Source organism: Mustela lutreola, chromosome 6 (assembly GCF_030435805.1).
Source record: "Mustela lutreola isolate mMusLut2 chromosome 6, mMusLut2.pri, whole genome shotgun sequence".
NCBI classification, from domain to species: Eukaryota; Metazoa; Chordata; class Mammalia; order Carnivora; family Mustelidae; genus Mustela; species Mustela lutreola.
Window position 1 is genome coordinate 108,016,458 of NC_081295.1, and position 15,934 is coordinate 108,032,391.

The 15,934-nt window shown below is 34.4% G+C and overlaps 1 protein-coding gene across 1 annotated transcript in view; it reads right to left on the reverse strand.

Moving 5' to 3' along the window:
• EYS (eyes shut homolog) overlaps positions 1 to 15,934 on the reverse strand; it is a 1,683,276-nt gene that overhangs the window by 1,225,666 nt on the left and 441,676 nt on the right. Inside the window, 1 exon segment of the mRNA XM_059179314.1 lies at positions 10,053 to 10,174. Within this exon segment, the coding sequence (XP_059035297.1) occupies positions 10,053 to 10,174 (122 nt within the window).

The following is a 15,934-nucleotide window of genomic DNA, read 5'->3' on the forward strand; positions in this document are numbered from 1 at the left end:
CCAAATCTTGAGGGGAAATCTCACTGGGTAGCAATAGGTAGGCACCATACTTTCAATCTTCAAGTATCCTAAAAAACATTATGTACATGAAAATTGTATATTCTGAAAAAAATCTCTAAGACCTCATTCTGTTCAATAGCCTTTCACGAAAGTCCTCAACAATGTCCCTTAATGGGTTTGCCTGCTCTTTCCACACCAATGTCCTTTAATAGCCATTTCCTTGATGACTAGGACTTCTAAAATAGATAATCAGAACTAGCCAAGGATAGCACTTTTTCCATGAAAGTTCCCCTTTAAGAGAGAAAGAAATGTTTAGCATACTATGTATCTTAATCCTAAATTTACTTTATAGAATTCTAGCTGCAAATTCTCCTCAGACCCAGGTATTCTGCACATAAGAAACTGACACTTAGGGGCGCCTGGGTAGCTCAGTGGGTTAAGCCTCTGCCTTCAGCTCAAGTCATGATCTCAGGGTCCTGGGATTGAGCCCCGTATCTGGCTCTCTGCTCAGCAGTGAGCCTGCTTCCCCCTCTCTCTGCCTGCCTCTCTGCCTACTTGTGATCTCTCTCTCTGTCAAATAAATAAAATTTAAAAAAAAAAAAAAAGAGAAACTGACACTTAAAATTCAGTCCCTGTCACCTGTGACAGGACCATATCCTGAATGAATCTGCTCCCAACATCTCTTAAAACATCTCTCAGTACAAGCTTCAAGTGCAGATTAGCATAGGCCGGGTGCTCAGCTCTCCAAAAAGAGGCTTACCAACAAATTATCGCCATGCCTGTTCTCTTCTCCATGCGGTCCAATGAATGTGGATAGCCGAATTTTTATGCACTATGGGTCTGTATGGGAATCTTTTGAGTAGTATTTTAAAAATGCAGAGGCTCAGACCTCACTGGCAATATACTACATCAAAATCCTCAGGTGAATCCAAAATAAGCATTTTTTTTTAAAATTTCACATTCTTTTTAAAAATTTTATTGTATTAAGTCACCATACAATACATCATTAGTTTTTGATGTAGTGTTCCAAGATTCACTGTTTACATATAACACTCAGTGCTCCATGCAATACATGCCCTGCTTAATACCCCCAGCATGCTCACCCATCCCCCCACCTGCCTCCCATCTAAAATCCTCAGTTTGTTTCTTGGAGTCCACAGTCTCTGATGGCTCATCTCCCCCATTGGATTTTCCCCAATTCACTTTTCCTTTTCCTCTCTTAATGTTCTCCATGTTATTCCTTATGTTCCACAAGTAAGTTGAACCATACAATTGACTTTCTCTTCTTGACTTAACATGTATTTCGCATGTATTTTTAGAAGCAGGTGATTGTGATGTATGGTGGAATGTCTGAAATACTGACTTGGTTTTGGGATTCTCATCCCCCCTAGTTTCATGAGTCCAGTGGACAACTGCACTCAAGCTCAGCTGCTTTCAGAGGTTCAGCATGGTCTAGGATAGAAAGAGAGTCTTAAGAGAAGCATGTGATCCACAAACCTGCCCTAACTGTTCTGTTACTGGGGAACCAAGAGAAAATGGTTTCATTTTGACAAACCTTATGTTTTTTTTTCTTTGTAAAATGTATCTTCTATGATATAGCACTGAATTATTAAAAAAAAAAAAAAAGTCCTAGAAAGGCAAACTACAGAAAAAAAAAAAAAGTGGTATCTACATTTTCTGATAAGCCATTAGCTCTTGACTGTATATCTTAAAAAGTCATGGGCTCAGTAATAACACTTTAGGCCTGTATCTATGTCTATATGTTCAAATACTCATTCACATTTGTATTCATACCAACCACACTGGACTCCTTCGAGTTTTTGTTTCAATTTTTTTCAAGTACAGAGGATAAATTTTTTTGTCTCCCTCTCTTAAGCACAGCAGTTTTAAATCAGGGGAAGTGACGTGGAAGGCTGTGGGACTAGTAAGACTTAAGTGATGTTAGTTAGGTTAAAGGCCTGAAGAGAGAGGGAACAGGCCAAGGTGTTTTGCTTTGTGTCTATCAGATGCGGGTGTTTCACCAGAAATGCAGCAATCTCACAGCAAACCCTAACGGGTGGCTCGAGTCCCAGTGGCCTGAGATCATGTAAATCAAAAGTTATCAGCTGCCCTGAATCTCTGGGACCTTGGCATGTGTACAAACTCCATGGATTTCTTACTCTAGGAGAAAATAGAATTATTCTTTATTTTCTTTCTCCTTTTTCTTTCTTCCTCCTTCCCTCCCTTCCTCTCTCTTCTTCCCACCTCTCTGTCTCTTTCTCAACAATTAAATCATCGTCAGCAGCAGCAGCAGCATGCACATAACATATATTTGTTAATTACTTGGTATGTGGCAGGTACTATGTAAAACATTTTTCAGGCAGCATCTCATCTAATTTTCATAAGAACCCTGCTATTAATATGTCCATAACGAAGTTGCAATTAACATGTCCATTATTCAAATGAACTGACTGAGGCTTAGAAAGTTTAAGTAACTTGTTTACACAGCTAGTGAAGGCAAAGCTATTAATCTCAAAACCCCATCCTCTTTGGTACATGCACCCTTTTGGTTTGGAAGGATAGGCTGCAAAATTTAACCCCCCCTATAATCAAGAAGATACCACAGGCCACTCTAGTATTTGAAACCAAAGGTTTTTATCAATTTACATAAAGAGGCCACTTATCTGTGAGCTCTAATTAATATGTACATATTAGAAACAATATAGGTTCAAATATTAATTGACCTGGGCTCCAGAGCTTGATTTTGGAAAGCTCTTGATTTCTGTTTAAACTAGGATGGTTGGCAAAAGAGTAAAGAACAATGATATATTCTCTTTTCTGTGATTATGCACATGTGTGCATATATATTTGCACACATGCTGACTTCCACAAATATATATCCACTTTCTAATTCAAAATGTCTTGGAATTTCCACTACTGATAAATTCCTCACAGACAAATGAGGAGTTATATGACATATAGAACATATAGCGTTCTTTTCTAATGGCGATGAAAGATTTACTATCCTTTAACCATTGTTCAGTTAATAATCAATTGTTGAAGTCAACTTTTCTTGTGTGTGCAGGTGTGTGTGTTTCTTTTATTATCTTCTTAGAAAGAATATATAAACACAACACAATAGCTTTTAAAAACATTCTTATATAGATATAGCCAATTAAAAATGACACCTATCCAAATGGCAGGAAAGATGGTTTCTAGGAGAAAACTGAAGTTATTTTGGATTGTGACTACCCACTAAATTCTCAGATATAAACAGTGAAGCCCAGAATGAAGTCTTATAGTTATATAAAGATAGCAAATAATAATATAAAAGCACAATATAATGTTTTATTGAAGTAAGTTGAAGCTTAATCTATCTCAGAAGCCTTTGAAAATAAATCCACTTATTGATGCATTTTGACTAATATTGGCAATGCAAATGGTATCCAATCAGTTCTAAATCATTTTTTTAAGATGGACTCTTTCTGCGAACTGTCCATTTTTATTAGGGTGTCTGAAAATGGAAAATTCCTCTCTCTGATCAGTTATGTTCTCACACAATATTTATGAAATTCAGTTCTGCTTGATAGATTTCTTAAAGCTCAAAATTCAACCATCTGTAAATCTCACTTCTCTGTAATGAGTCTTGGAATAAAAAAGAAGGGAAAATATGTCTGAGCTTCCAAAATAGACTTTACAAGTCCAAAGTTATTAAGCTCATGTATGTCTTTACTCAGGTGGATCAACAAATATTTTCTTAGGTTCTTTTTACTTTTATTTTGCATACCATCCTAACAGATTTGATTATCTATTTAAAAGCCATGACAGATTCAAAACAACGGATGAGAGGGGAAGAAGTGGAGTACTTCAGATACACATTAACTGTGACCAAAATTTACCATTGAAAAGAATACGTTGAATTATACAAGCCATCAAATGAATGAACTAAAATTTTATATAAGTCTTGGATTATACAAGAGAAACAATTCTATTACCTACTCCATTATAGAAACAATATAAGACTGACACCCATAATAATGAACCACTGTCATAAATGTAATGTTAAATTATTCTCAATAAATTTTTAAAGTAAGGATCTATACAATGAAAGGTAGAGATCTGGGCAACAACAACAACAACAACAACAAAAAACCAGGCAGATTTTATTATACATAAACAAAGGTAGGTTATTTAGAATAGACATGGCCAAAGGTTTTCATTTTGTTATCTAATCAATGCAATGCCTTTTTTTAAACCATGTGTTTGGTTGTTAGCTAATGTCCCAAGATGTAGCTTAAACCTTTGGCTTTGGTGAGTGTTCACCACTGAAGATGTTGAAAGTAATTAAGTCAATCAAAAGACTTAACTGAACCTCTGGGATATCGTATTTAATCAGTTATTGATTATTTTTAATACTCATTTTAGATTTGAACCATTACACACAACCTGTATGAAAAACTATAATTTATGCAAAGATTTCCTGATTAATAAATGTCAACATAAAGAGAGTAGCACTTCACTAAGTTATTACAAGTGAGAAGAAAACAATATATTATTATCTCCCTCACAAAAGGTTTGGGATAAAAAATTTAGATTTATTCCTTTTGTCTTAAAAATAAAAGCACCAAGGGGCGCCTGGGTGGCTCAGTGGGTTAAGCCGCTGCCTTCGGCTCAGGTCATGATTTCAGGGTCCTGGGATCAAGCCCCACATTAGGCTCTCTGTTCAGTGGGGAGCCTGCTCCCCCCCCCCACCTGCCTCTGCCTACTTGTGATCTCTCTCTCTGTCAAATAAATAAATAAAATCTTTTAAAAAATAAAAATAAATAAAAATAAAAATAAAAGCACCAAATAAGATGGACGAACTCAATAGAGAAGATACAATGAAATACCCTCCTAAAAACTCAGGAGGATAAAACTCTAGATTTTTCAGACCACCCTTCTCTTTTAAGGTGCTAAATTGTGAGTTGTCAGTACACATGGAATGAACACCTCTGCGCTCCACCTCCAATATCACAGATGTTTACAGCTAGAAAGTGCCATCTAGATAATCAGTCCAGTGATTTTCAAAGAGAAATATACATCAAAAATCACAAGGAATTATGTTATCTAGGTACCAGACAGATCCATGTACTGAATCAGAATTTTAAGCATGTGTATTTTTAAAGTCAACTCTCTGGTAAAGAATGATTGGTACAAGTCTTTGATTCTAGAGTAGAAGCTGATAGTTCAACTAAAAAGTGCAATAGCAGGTACTTGTTTATGTATATTCTGGTATTTAAATAAAATGGAAAGCTAAATTTTTCTTAAATTAATAATATAGTACCATATAAAGTAGATACGAGTGACTATTCTAACAGTTCTTCATTTTATGCTTCTACTAAGTTGTGACTTGCATTAAATCATTGAACAAATCCATGTCAAAGTCAGACAGTCTCCAAAAGTTCTTGCTATCCTTTTTTTTAAAAATAATTTTAAAATCTTATTTATTTGACAGAGAGAGAGAGAGAGCATGCACAAGCAGGAGGAGCGACAGGCAGAGGGAGAGGGGGAGAGGGACGTAGGCTCCCCGCTGAGTGAAGAGCCCGAAGGGGGCGTTAATCCTAGGACCCCAGGATCATGACCTCAGCTGAAGGCTAGGACCTTGGGAATGTGACCTCAGCTGAAGGCAGATGTTAACCAACTGAACCAACCAGGAACCCCCTACTATTGTAAGTTACTCAAAGCTTTTAAGATGTTTAACCTAATCAAGTTTTTAAAATTAGTATGAAAAATTCTTTTTTTTTGAGGTTTAACATTTCAGATGATATTCTATAGAACCCATGACTTAAAAACAATATTATTATATGACACAGAATAGAGATTATATATAAGAGCTACGACAGTTAATTCTGTTAATTTCTATCAAGCGAGATTAAGCAAATCTTTATGGAGAGGAAGGGCATGAAAGAAGTGAAGGCTTCTGTATTTGGACAGAGAACAGTTGGACTAATTCCACACTGATGGAGAATTTGTAATCCTAGAGAGAGAGCAGAACCCAAGGTTTTAATGGTTCCAACTGGATATGCTGAAGGGACAACTGGGACCTCACTACTAATTAGCTAAACACCATGCACTTGAGGGATGCAGAGAAGATTCTGGGAGCCAAATTTGGTATGAAAGGATTGGAATCATTTGGCAGACTAGCCCATATTTGAAAGTAGTGTGGGGATGACAAAATGGGCATTTCAGTAACAGCCAAGATGAACTAAGGAGAAGAGGCTATTCTTTCATAATCCTGGCTTGAGCCACTACCAGCATTTATTCTCCAATCCCAAATGGAGGAAATGGGCAACTCTCAAATGACTAACACAGATTTTTCAACCATATGGTGGTGAAGGTAAAGGAAGTTTTATTTTTACTAGAAAACACACAAATTCAGTTTGCTTTTTGCACCAGAATATTTGGCAGAAAATTTTTGTTTGTAGTATAATAGTATACATAATATGTATACATTTTAACATAGTTGTATATGAATGAAAACTTTGTCTTTTCCACACATTAGTTCTGCTGCACTAGTTTTGTTTCTTCTGCTGTTATCAAAATTAAGCATTCATTATATATGTAAGATAGGAGAAAATGAAAGTAAAATGAGAAGGGAAAACACTTGAATAATTTGATCATATATTTTTAAATAACCACAAAGAAATATTCTCAAATATACCTCAGAAATTTACATGAGAAAATAAGTCTTATTCTATCCATTCTTAACATTTGTGTCTTGTTATGTGCTAAGCATTCATATTTTACTATTTTTCTCTCATTGTTTTCTTAGGTTTACTGAACCATAAAGGAGGGAAAGAAGAAAACTGTCTCACTGTTACAAAATACTTCTCATCCTGGTTTTAAAGTCTTCTGACTTTCTGCTTTTTCTCTAAACTCACATTCATGATGCTACATGTATAATAAAGAAATGCTGCAAGCATAAAAATGTTAATTGAAAGCTACATCCACACCAAGTTCAAAGAACATGCAAGCCTAATATAAGTGTCATTGCCTGGGTTTGTTTGAAAAGTTATGCTTAGGAAAACAAACAAACAAACAAAAACCAGACTGAGGGGCATCTTGGTGGCTCAGCGGGTTAAAGACTCTGCCTTGGGCTCAGGTCATGATCCCAGGACTCTGGGATCATGACCTGATCATGATGAGTCCTGGGATCGAGACCTGCATTGGGCTCTCTGCTTCCTCTTCTCTCTCTGCCTACCTTTCTGCCTACTTGTGATCCCTGTCAAATAAACAAATAAAATCTTAAAAAAAAAAAAAAAAGACTGATGACTCTTACAGCCAAATGTGAGTGCCCTATAGATTGAATAAAGTCATCTTTCTGTTTATCAAAATTAATTATTTTGTAGAAGCATCACCTTCCATGTCTTTCCTTTTCTTTTACACTTCAAAGCCTTTAGCATTTCATGGTTTTTATTTTTCCAATATGTTGTAAAACAGAGCAGATACAAAACTCAAACTGGATCTTGCTTTATTGCTTATTTTAGCCAGGCTCTATTTCAAAATTATGAGTTTTAGCTCTGTTTTCTTTTTCTATTTATTATTATGTAATGTATTACTTTTAAAATTACATACTACTGATTCCTATACAAAAATGTAATATTTAATATGATATTGGTATAATGGTTAACTTCAAAGGCCTGTGTGCTCAACCCCTACACATTCCAAAGGAAGGACTTTTTAACTGGGACCTGGAAGATAACCTCTGAGTATTGGAATATCCTGTCTAAAAACAGTGTCTTTGATACCTGATGACATAATATATGTATACATTGTGAAACACTTACTACAATAAGGTTAATTAACACATCCATCCCATCACATAGTCACCGTGTGTGTGTGTGTGTGTGTGTGTGTGTCTACTCTCTTAGTGGATTTCAATTACATGATGTAGTAGTATTAACTACGGTTACCACTAAGTACATTAGATCTTTGCTTGTGCCCTTTGACTAGCATCTCCCTATTTCCCCTACCCTCCACCATTTTACTCTGTTTCTGTGAGTCCCACTTTTTAAAATTCTTATTTTTCTTTACTCTTATTATCATAGTTTCTGGACACAGGAGTCAAGATTTAGGCTAATACTAGCCTAAAGTTAATTTGAATAGCTTCTAACTGGCAATTTATAAAATGAATAAATGAGAGAATACTATCCTTGGAAGTTCTATGATTTGATATGATACACTTTCTAAAGCTGCAGTCTCTAACTTCTTAAACAACTATCTTAGTATCATACGGATAAGCTATGGCAAGTTCACGTCTAGAAGGGGAATCTTATGGTTTTGGGTATGAAGCTCTTTCTACTGTAATAAATTCCTATTATTGCTGAAGTTATTGGTGAAATCATGGACTAAAATAAAGCTTATCTGCACTATGGAAACTAAATGATTTACCTGCAAGTAAAAGGAATGCTTCCTCAAGCCATACTAAAAAATAAGCCATGACCAATCTCACATAATTAGATTTAGGGGGTTTCAGTAAGGAGTTCAACTCTCTGCCAAGAACCGGGTTTCTTCTGACTCTCAGCTTTGCTGTCTTCAGGGTCATTTATCATTAGGTGGCACCTCACCTCTTCTTTGAGCTTTAAAAATGGCAACTGTAAATACACGTATAAAATCTAGTTGTTGGAAGATCTAGAAGAGGATACACCAGTGAGGAAGGCTTCCCCCAGAAAGAACACTCATCTCAGAAGCCAGCATAAAGTCATATGCCCACTCCTTCAGGAGTTCCCAAAAGTGGAATGGAGTTAGAATGACTAAGACAAAGCATCTGGTATAAATAAAGACAAAGCAACAGGGCCACAGTGCATACCTAAATTGTAGTTAGGTAACTGATGCACCCTCCATTTCTAGTCTTTCCCATCTAAATGTTAATTGTAATTCTCCATTTAGATGCCTGCCTCTTGTGGGAAAGAAACAATATGCCACAAATCAGCCTTTCACTGTAAAAACAATGCTAGTACACTGATAGTCAAAATACGTCAGTTGAAATGATTCTGTTTTTCAAAGCAGTTTCTTCTAACTTGAACTAGTGTGGTCTTTTTGTGAAAATCAGCTTTGTTGCTAAAAGATAAACTGTAAGCCTATACTAGTAGTGCAGCATTAACCTGTGTTGTATGTCATTTATTTTCTGAAGTCAGTCAGTGAATCCACCTTCAGTAGATATTTCTTATGTCAGGCTTTCTGAAAAATGAGAAGCCTGAAGGGATCCCATTGATTTGCCAACTGTGTCACAGTCCGTTTAAGGCAGAATGGCACATGCTTGTGACAAAGGTGATGACAAATGGATATGTACTGAAGGGACAGCACCTACACAGATGAATGAAGGATATTATGGAAGCACACAACACCAGATAGAAAGCAAGATAAAATTTAAGATTATAAATATCAATGAAACACATTATGTGTGTATATACCATCCTGAATTATATAAAGGTGCATATAAAACTAATGTCATTTTGGGGCACCTGGGTGGCTCAGTTGTTAAGTGTCTGCCTTCGGCTTAGGTCATGATCCCAGGGACCTGGGACAGAGTCCTACATCCAGTTCCCTGGTCAGTGGGGAGCCTGCTTCTCTTTCTGTCCCTGCCCCTCCCCCTGCTTGTGTTCCCTCTCTCACTGTGTCTCTCTCTGTCAAATAAGTAAGTCTTAAAAAAAAGAAAAGACATGTCATTTTCTAGAATAATTTTTTGATATTTTACACAAATTCAATATTACCAAGAATTGTGAATCTAAATTGTAAATCTAAAAAAGATTCTGTTTTATAATATTTACATCAACTTATATATAGTTATGAATGGAACACTTTTTTATTATTAAGTTAAAATAATATAAGTTAAACATATAAGTAAATATATATAAATAAGTAAATATATAAGTTAAAATAATATTTCTTGAGTTTCTGTTTTCTAATCTTTCTCCATATATATATATATATATATCTCAACTTGACATACACACAAATGTTAACTGTATTTGTAGGGATTAATTTATGCTATCCCACAGTAAGATAAGTTAATAATATTCATGGATACTAACGAAATGAAGATCTTTGCAGGTAGAATTGTGCTCACAGGCATTCAGGATACAATCATCAATGTCCTGTTCACACCTCAAGCCAGCAAAACCCGGATTGCATAAGCAGGAGAAGCCATTAACCACTAAGAATGAGAGAGAAGAGAAAATAATATATCTTTAATAATGATATGAGTATTGCTAATTATTCTCAAGAATGTTGCATTCAAGTAAATGCATTTCATTTTTAACCAAAGTAAATGTGAATTCACAGCTCTCTACAGTATTATCTAAATAACTGTTTTGCTCAGTTCTATTTAACTTTAAAACTTTAATTTGAAATAAAAACAATTACAATAAACATTTGGTAGCGGTTTGCAAAACAACATGACTATACCCAATTTTTTTTCTTCTCTATTTCATTTGTCAGTAAACAATACCTATGATAAACAGGTTACTTTTATATCAACTAACTTTAGAAGTTAACTCATAATTAAGATTTTGTGTGACAAGGCAGACTAAAGTGGGTAGTAATCTGAAAGTTGACATTGAGCTACTTAAGCCTTAGTTAAAAAGAGCTTTCACATTTCATCATGATCTTTTAAAACTAATAATAAGAATCTGTCCTCTATTTTATCATTAATGATTAAAAAAAAAAAAAAGGTTTCTGAAGCATCTCAAGGAAGTGGTGACTGCATGAATTGTAGTTGGGACAGGAACAGATTTATGGCTACTTCTAGTCAGTCCCTGGGTTCTTCATTATCCCTGAGATTTACCACATAATCTACACTGTCACTCTGCCTCTGCACATGTACCTGCTATTGCTCTCACTAAATGTTGAGGTCCTGGGTAGCAACAGAATTTTTAATACACTGTGTGGTATTTAGATGGCTTCTAGGTTTCTGTAGCCATGCTTTTGGACAGTACATTCACTTGGGCTTTTAGAAAGAAAACCAGCTCAGGGACACCTGGGTGGCTCAGTTGGTTAAGCAGCTGCCTTCGGCTCAGGTCATGATCCAGCGTCCTGGGATCAAGTCCCACATCAGGCTCCCTGCCAAGCAAGGAGCTTACTTCTCCCTCTGCCTCCGCCTGCCACTCTGTCTGCCTGTGCTTGTGCTCTCTCTCTCTCCGACATATAAATAAGTAAAATCTTTAAAAAAAAAAAAAAAAAAAAAAAGAAAGAAAGAAAACCAGCTCACAGCTGCCAAGAAGAAACAAGAAACAAGGGAGACACAAGAATGGCAGCTCCTTAGGCAGGATTTTACTATTATGTTTTACTTTTTTCATGTGGAACCCTAGTTTTTAACATCCCCGTGAATCAAAATAACTAATATACAAGTATAGTTGCAAATGATATAATGAGATAATATGGGATCAGCTGTGTTTCCTTACATGATATATATGGCATTGTGTATGTTAACAAATTAAAATCAAATGTTAGAAAACATGTAATTAAGACATTGTAGAGTATCATCAATCATGATAGTTTTAAAAATGTTCATAATTATAAATTCAAGTTTGGATACTGATACAAATTGGCAAGTAACAAAAACTACAGTCAAATTAACTTTCTATGCAGATAGAGATATTCTCTGCAAATTGATGAATTCTTCTAAAAGAAAAATGACAATAGATAACTTTAAATTAGCAAAGGGTCTGAAAGACAGAGATTGGTGTTAGCAAATAAAGCTTGCATTTATTATCAAGAAATATGCTTTTTGAATGTTGGTTATTCTGGGCTAAGAAGCTAAGAATGACGCCAGGTGAGTACCTGGGGAATTAAACTGGATACCATAGGTAAAATAAATAAATGAAAAAACATAATCTGTTTAAAATTTAAAACAAAGAAACAAACAAAAAAAAGGGTTTTTTTAATCCCCCCACATCTAATTTGTTAACTACGGGCTATGTTAAAAATTATCACCATTTTATCAGGAAATACTATTTTTAAGCATATTGTCTTGTTTTGCTGTTATTTTTTTTTAACCAGAAAATAAAGTTACTGTTTTAATTAGTTTTTGTTTATAAATATTTCATACTCCTGATCTGAACTGAAATTTTCATCAGATATGCCCTGCCTGAATTTGGATGTACTATTAATTTTACACTTAAATTCATAATTAACATCATTTATTAGTTGTCCTGAAACAAAGCTGATGTGATAAAACTTCATGGTGAAAATATAGATGTATTTTAATAATGTATTGCCAATGTGGTGAATAAACATATGCTTGCGATTTACAATTTCATATTTACATATTAATAATTGTTTCTAATATATAGTCATGTAATAAATAATGTTAACTTGAATTCAGGAAGTTTGGCTTCCCAAACTATCTTATATTTGAGAAAGTATTTAGAATACAATATCTTAGACTTATGCTGATATCAGTTTACATGTCTGATCTAATTTTTAATAAATGTTTTGGGTCTCTGGTAGTAAAAATCTCTTGGATGGGAGGTTAAAAATATATTATGGTTAGTTCTATTATGAAATAGGTTAATATATCAGGTACTCAAAGTTTACATCTTCCATAATATATTATGTATGACCTCCAAAGTTTTAATAGGTAATGTTGTATTACAAGTAGCATATTTGAAAATTGTACTTTCTTACTGTATAAGGAATTATGACTTAAAGTATTTTCTTATATGTTTTTCTTTTTTCTACTATTTATTCTTTTAAAATTTTTATTTAAATTCCAGTTAGCTAACATACAGTGTAATATTAGTTTCAGGTGTACAATATAGTGTTTCAGCACTTCCATACCTCACCTGGTACTCATCACAACTTATAAAAATCATATGCATATTATAATCACATGCATATTATATCACTTAGAATATATCAGATCTGTCCCATCGATAGCCATATGTAATCATTATTCTAGGGTTACCTAGATCTAAAAGTGTTGCTAACTATTCTCTGAGGCATACTGTTAAGACCCTTCCTTATTTTATAGTGAACATCAGAAATTGAAGAGTCATTCCCAGCATTTCCAAATACCAATGGGCTTGAGATTAGAAAAAGGATAATAATGACTTATTTCAAGGTAATTTGAGAATTTCACAAATTTAAAAACACAATTTTAAAGTAACAAAATCTGAAAAAAAAAGAAGAAAAGAGAAAAATGATCATAATGTCGGTTGAAATCAGGAGTAGAAAGCAGGTGGCCCATAACTCCAAAAAATATTTTGCTTAGTTGCCATAGTGTTAGAAAAGTTAATTCTATATTAACATCTACAAGATATTCCAGTTTGTGAGGGCCCCACTTCTCCCTGTTGTTTTAAATTTGGGCTGCTTCACACAATTTGGAAAAAATCGGTTATACTCTTTAATGACATGCATTTACAAAGCACTGGTTTAAAGAAAATAACTCAAAATTTCAGCTGAATCATCCTATTTCAAAATAAAATGACTTTTCTTCAAAATGTTCTTCCTCACAGATAATATTAACCATTTATTTATTTAGTGGAGGATCAAAAATATATTTTAAAAGTGATAAAATAAAACAAGATGGACAGGTTATTTTTTTGTCAACATCCTTCTAGCTCATTCTTTTTTTCCTCTTTGCCCCATAGTGATATCCAGTTCACAGGGCTATTTCATGACCTATTTCTCCTGTGTCTCAACAAGAATTATCCATTTTAGACTTGTTCTTCCATATCAAAAACCGTGTTCTAATATTCAATATTTCTCCTTTATGTTCTTTCTCCCTTTCCTTCCTCTGATCTTTCCTTTTCTCCTGACTGTCTTATTTTTCCTCTATAAATTTAAATTTCTTCAGGAATACACATTTGATAGGAGGAAATGCGTGTGTGTGTATGTGTATGTGCATCTGTGTAATAGATTTGATAAAATAATGATTTATTTTAAATCACTGTAAGCAGTGTTTCTCCTACCTATAAGTACCTATAAGTATAAGTATTTTCAAAATCTATCATTAAAAATAAAGCAAAAAATGGCTAATTCTAACATCAGAACTTAGAAGTCAAATCTCATTAGATTTTCTCATTTGCAACATTATACTCACAAAAATATATATGAATTCATCACATGTGGGGGTCTTTTGTGAAAATAATAGGGATTGGCTTTGACACTCATAGCAGGATAAAATCAGTAAATAATCAAGGTTGTATATTGACTCATTCCATTATTGTGTCAGAATCTACATTAGACTACTCTACAAGAATTGCTGTGACTGAGTGAACTCACTGTCATAGCAATATCCATGCAAGCAAGGGCTGGAACTGCACTCATCGACATTGATCTCACAGTGTGGACCTGCAAAGCCTTTTGCACATTGGCACTGGTACCCAAGAGGAGATATTTCCAGATCCATTTTCTTTCCAAACACAGCACCATTCTCACAAGGATCAGTAGACTCACAAGGCCCCAAATCATGGTAAGAATCTGAAAGGGAAGAATCAGAGTGTCCATGTTTATTTAATGAACAAATCCCAACTGCTGTCACTTATAGCATATGTCTGCATAAATGCATTCAACTTAGTCTCTAAGCAATGACTCATAATTTTCATCAATATTACCATTGTGATTCTCGCTCTATATATTACAATTTAAGAAAGAAATGTTATTTATGATTTCTATGCTTCATCTAACAAAGCACCAGCAGGCAGCAATGTTAAGTGACAGCATATTTAAAAATACCATTTTGTTTCTTCATACTTTATACCTCTTGTTCAACAATGTTCTCTGAAGACATTGCAATTAAAAAAGTACATTATTGATGATTGATTCTCCCTGGGTTTTTTGTCTTTGTTTCTGTTTTTCTGGTACCCTGGAGGTTGCTATCACTATAAGTTTTGCTTGATGGATTTGTTGCTATTCTCAAAACAAGTACACAGTGAAAAAGGAACATTTTAATGAGGTTTTAATCTTAAGAGTAACACCTCAGTCCAGAAACTAAGTTTTAAATTTTACTCAGGGACTGTAACTAGATAAAGCGACTGTCACTGCATAAAATATACACAAGTATTTAGAGATAAGAAATAAGATGCTTGACCCAAGGGAATACATACCGAACAAAAAGTGAAGCATAAACAGCATTAAATTGTTCAACAAAGCAAAATCATTATTCAGGTATCAGTTTTCCAGACATAGTAAAAATATTTGTATATTAGGTATTTGGCAAGTACTTAAATAATAGCATCTATTCATCAAAATATGTAGCTTATACATACAAACAGTGCCTGGCTGTATATCTCAGAGAAGAAAATAACAAATAATCATTAAGTCCTTTACTCAGATTTTCTTAGTAACTGTAGAGATGAAGGGATAATAAACAAACTGGGTTAAGAGATAAAGTTTTAAAAGTTTAGAATATTATACGCAAACAATGAGTCATGGAATACTATATCAAAAACAAATAATGAACCCTATGGTGACTAACATAACATAATAAAAAAAATAGAAGTATAGCAGTAGGTGGAAAAATTCTAAAACCTCTGGATCCCTATGATCCTCCCCTTCTTGTTGTCAAGGAAAAAAAAAAAGTAGGACAATCCTAGAAACTGCTGAAGACATCAACAGTGTATACAATGAAAGATCCAAAGTAATACAGTAAGGGTCATAAAATAAGACCAACAGAAACTGTACCAAGCTGAGGGACACTGGGATATTTCAGTGGGTTAAGTGTCTGCCTTTGGCTCAGGTCATGACCTCTAGGACCTGGGTTTGAGCCTAGTGTTGGGCTCCCTGCTAGTCAGGGAGTCTGCTTCTCCCTCCTGGTGTGCCCCTCCCCCTGCTTGTGCTCTCTCTCACTCTTTCCATCCCAAATAAATAAATAAAATCTAAAGAAAGAAAGAAAGAAAGAAACTGTACCAAGTTGAATAGATACCCAGTATCTCAGGTTTCCAAGTTCAGTAAAAGAAATAAAAATAAAAAC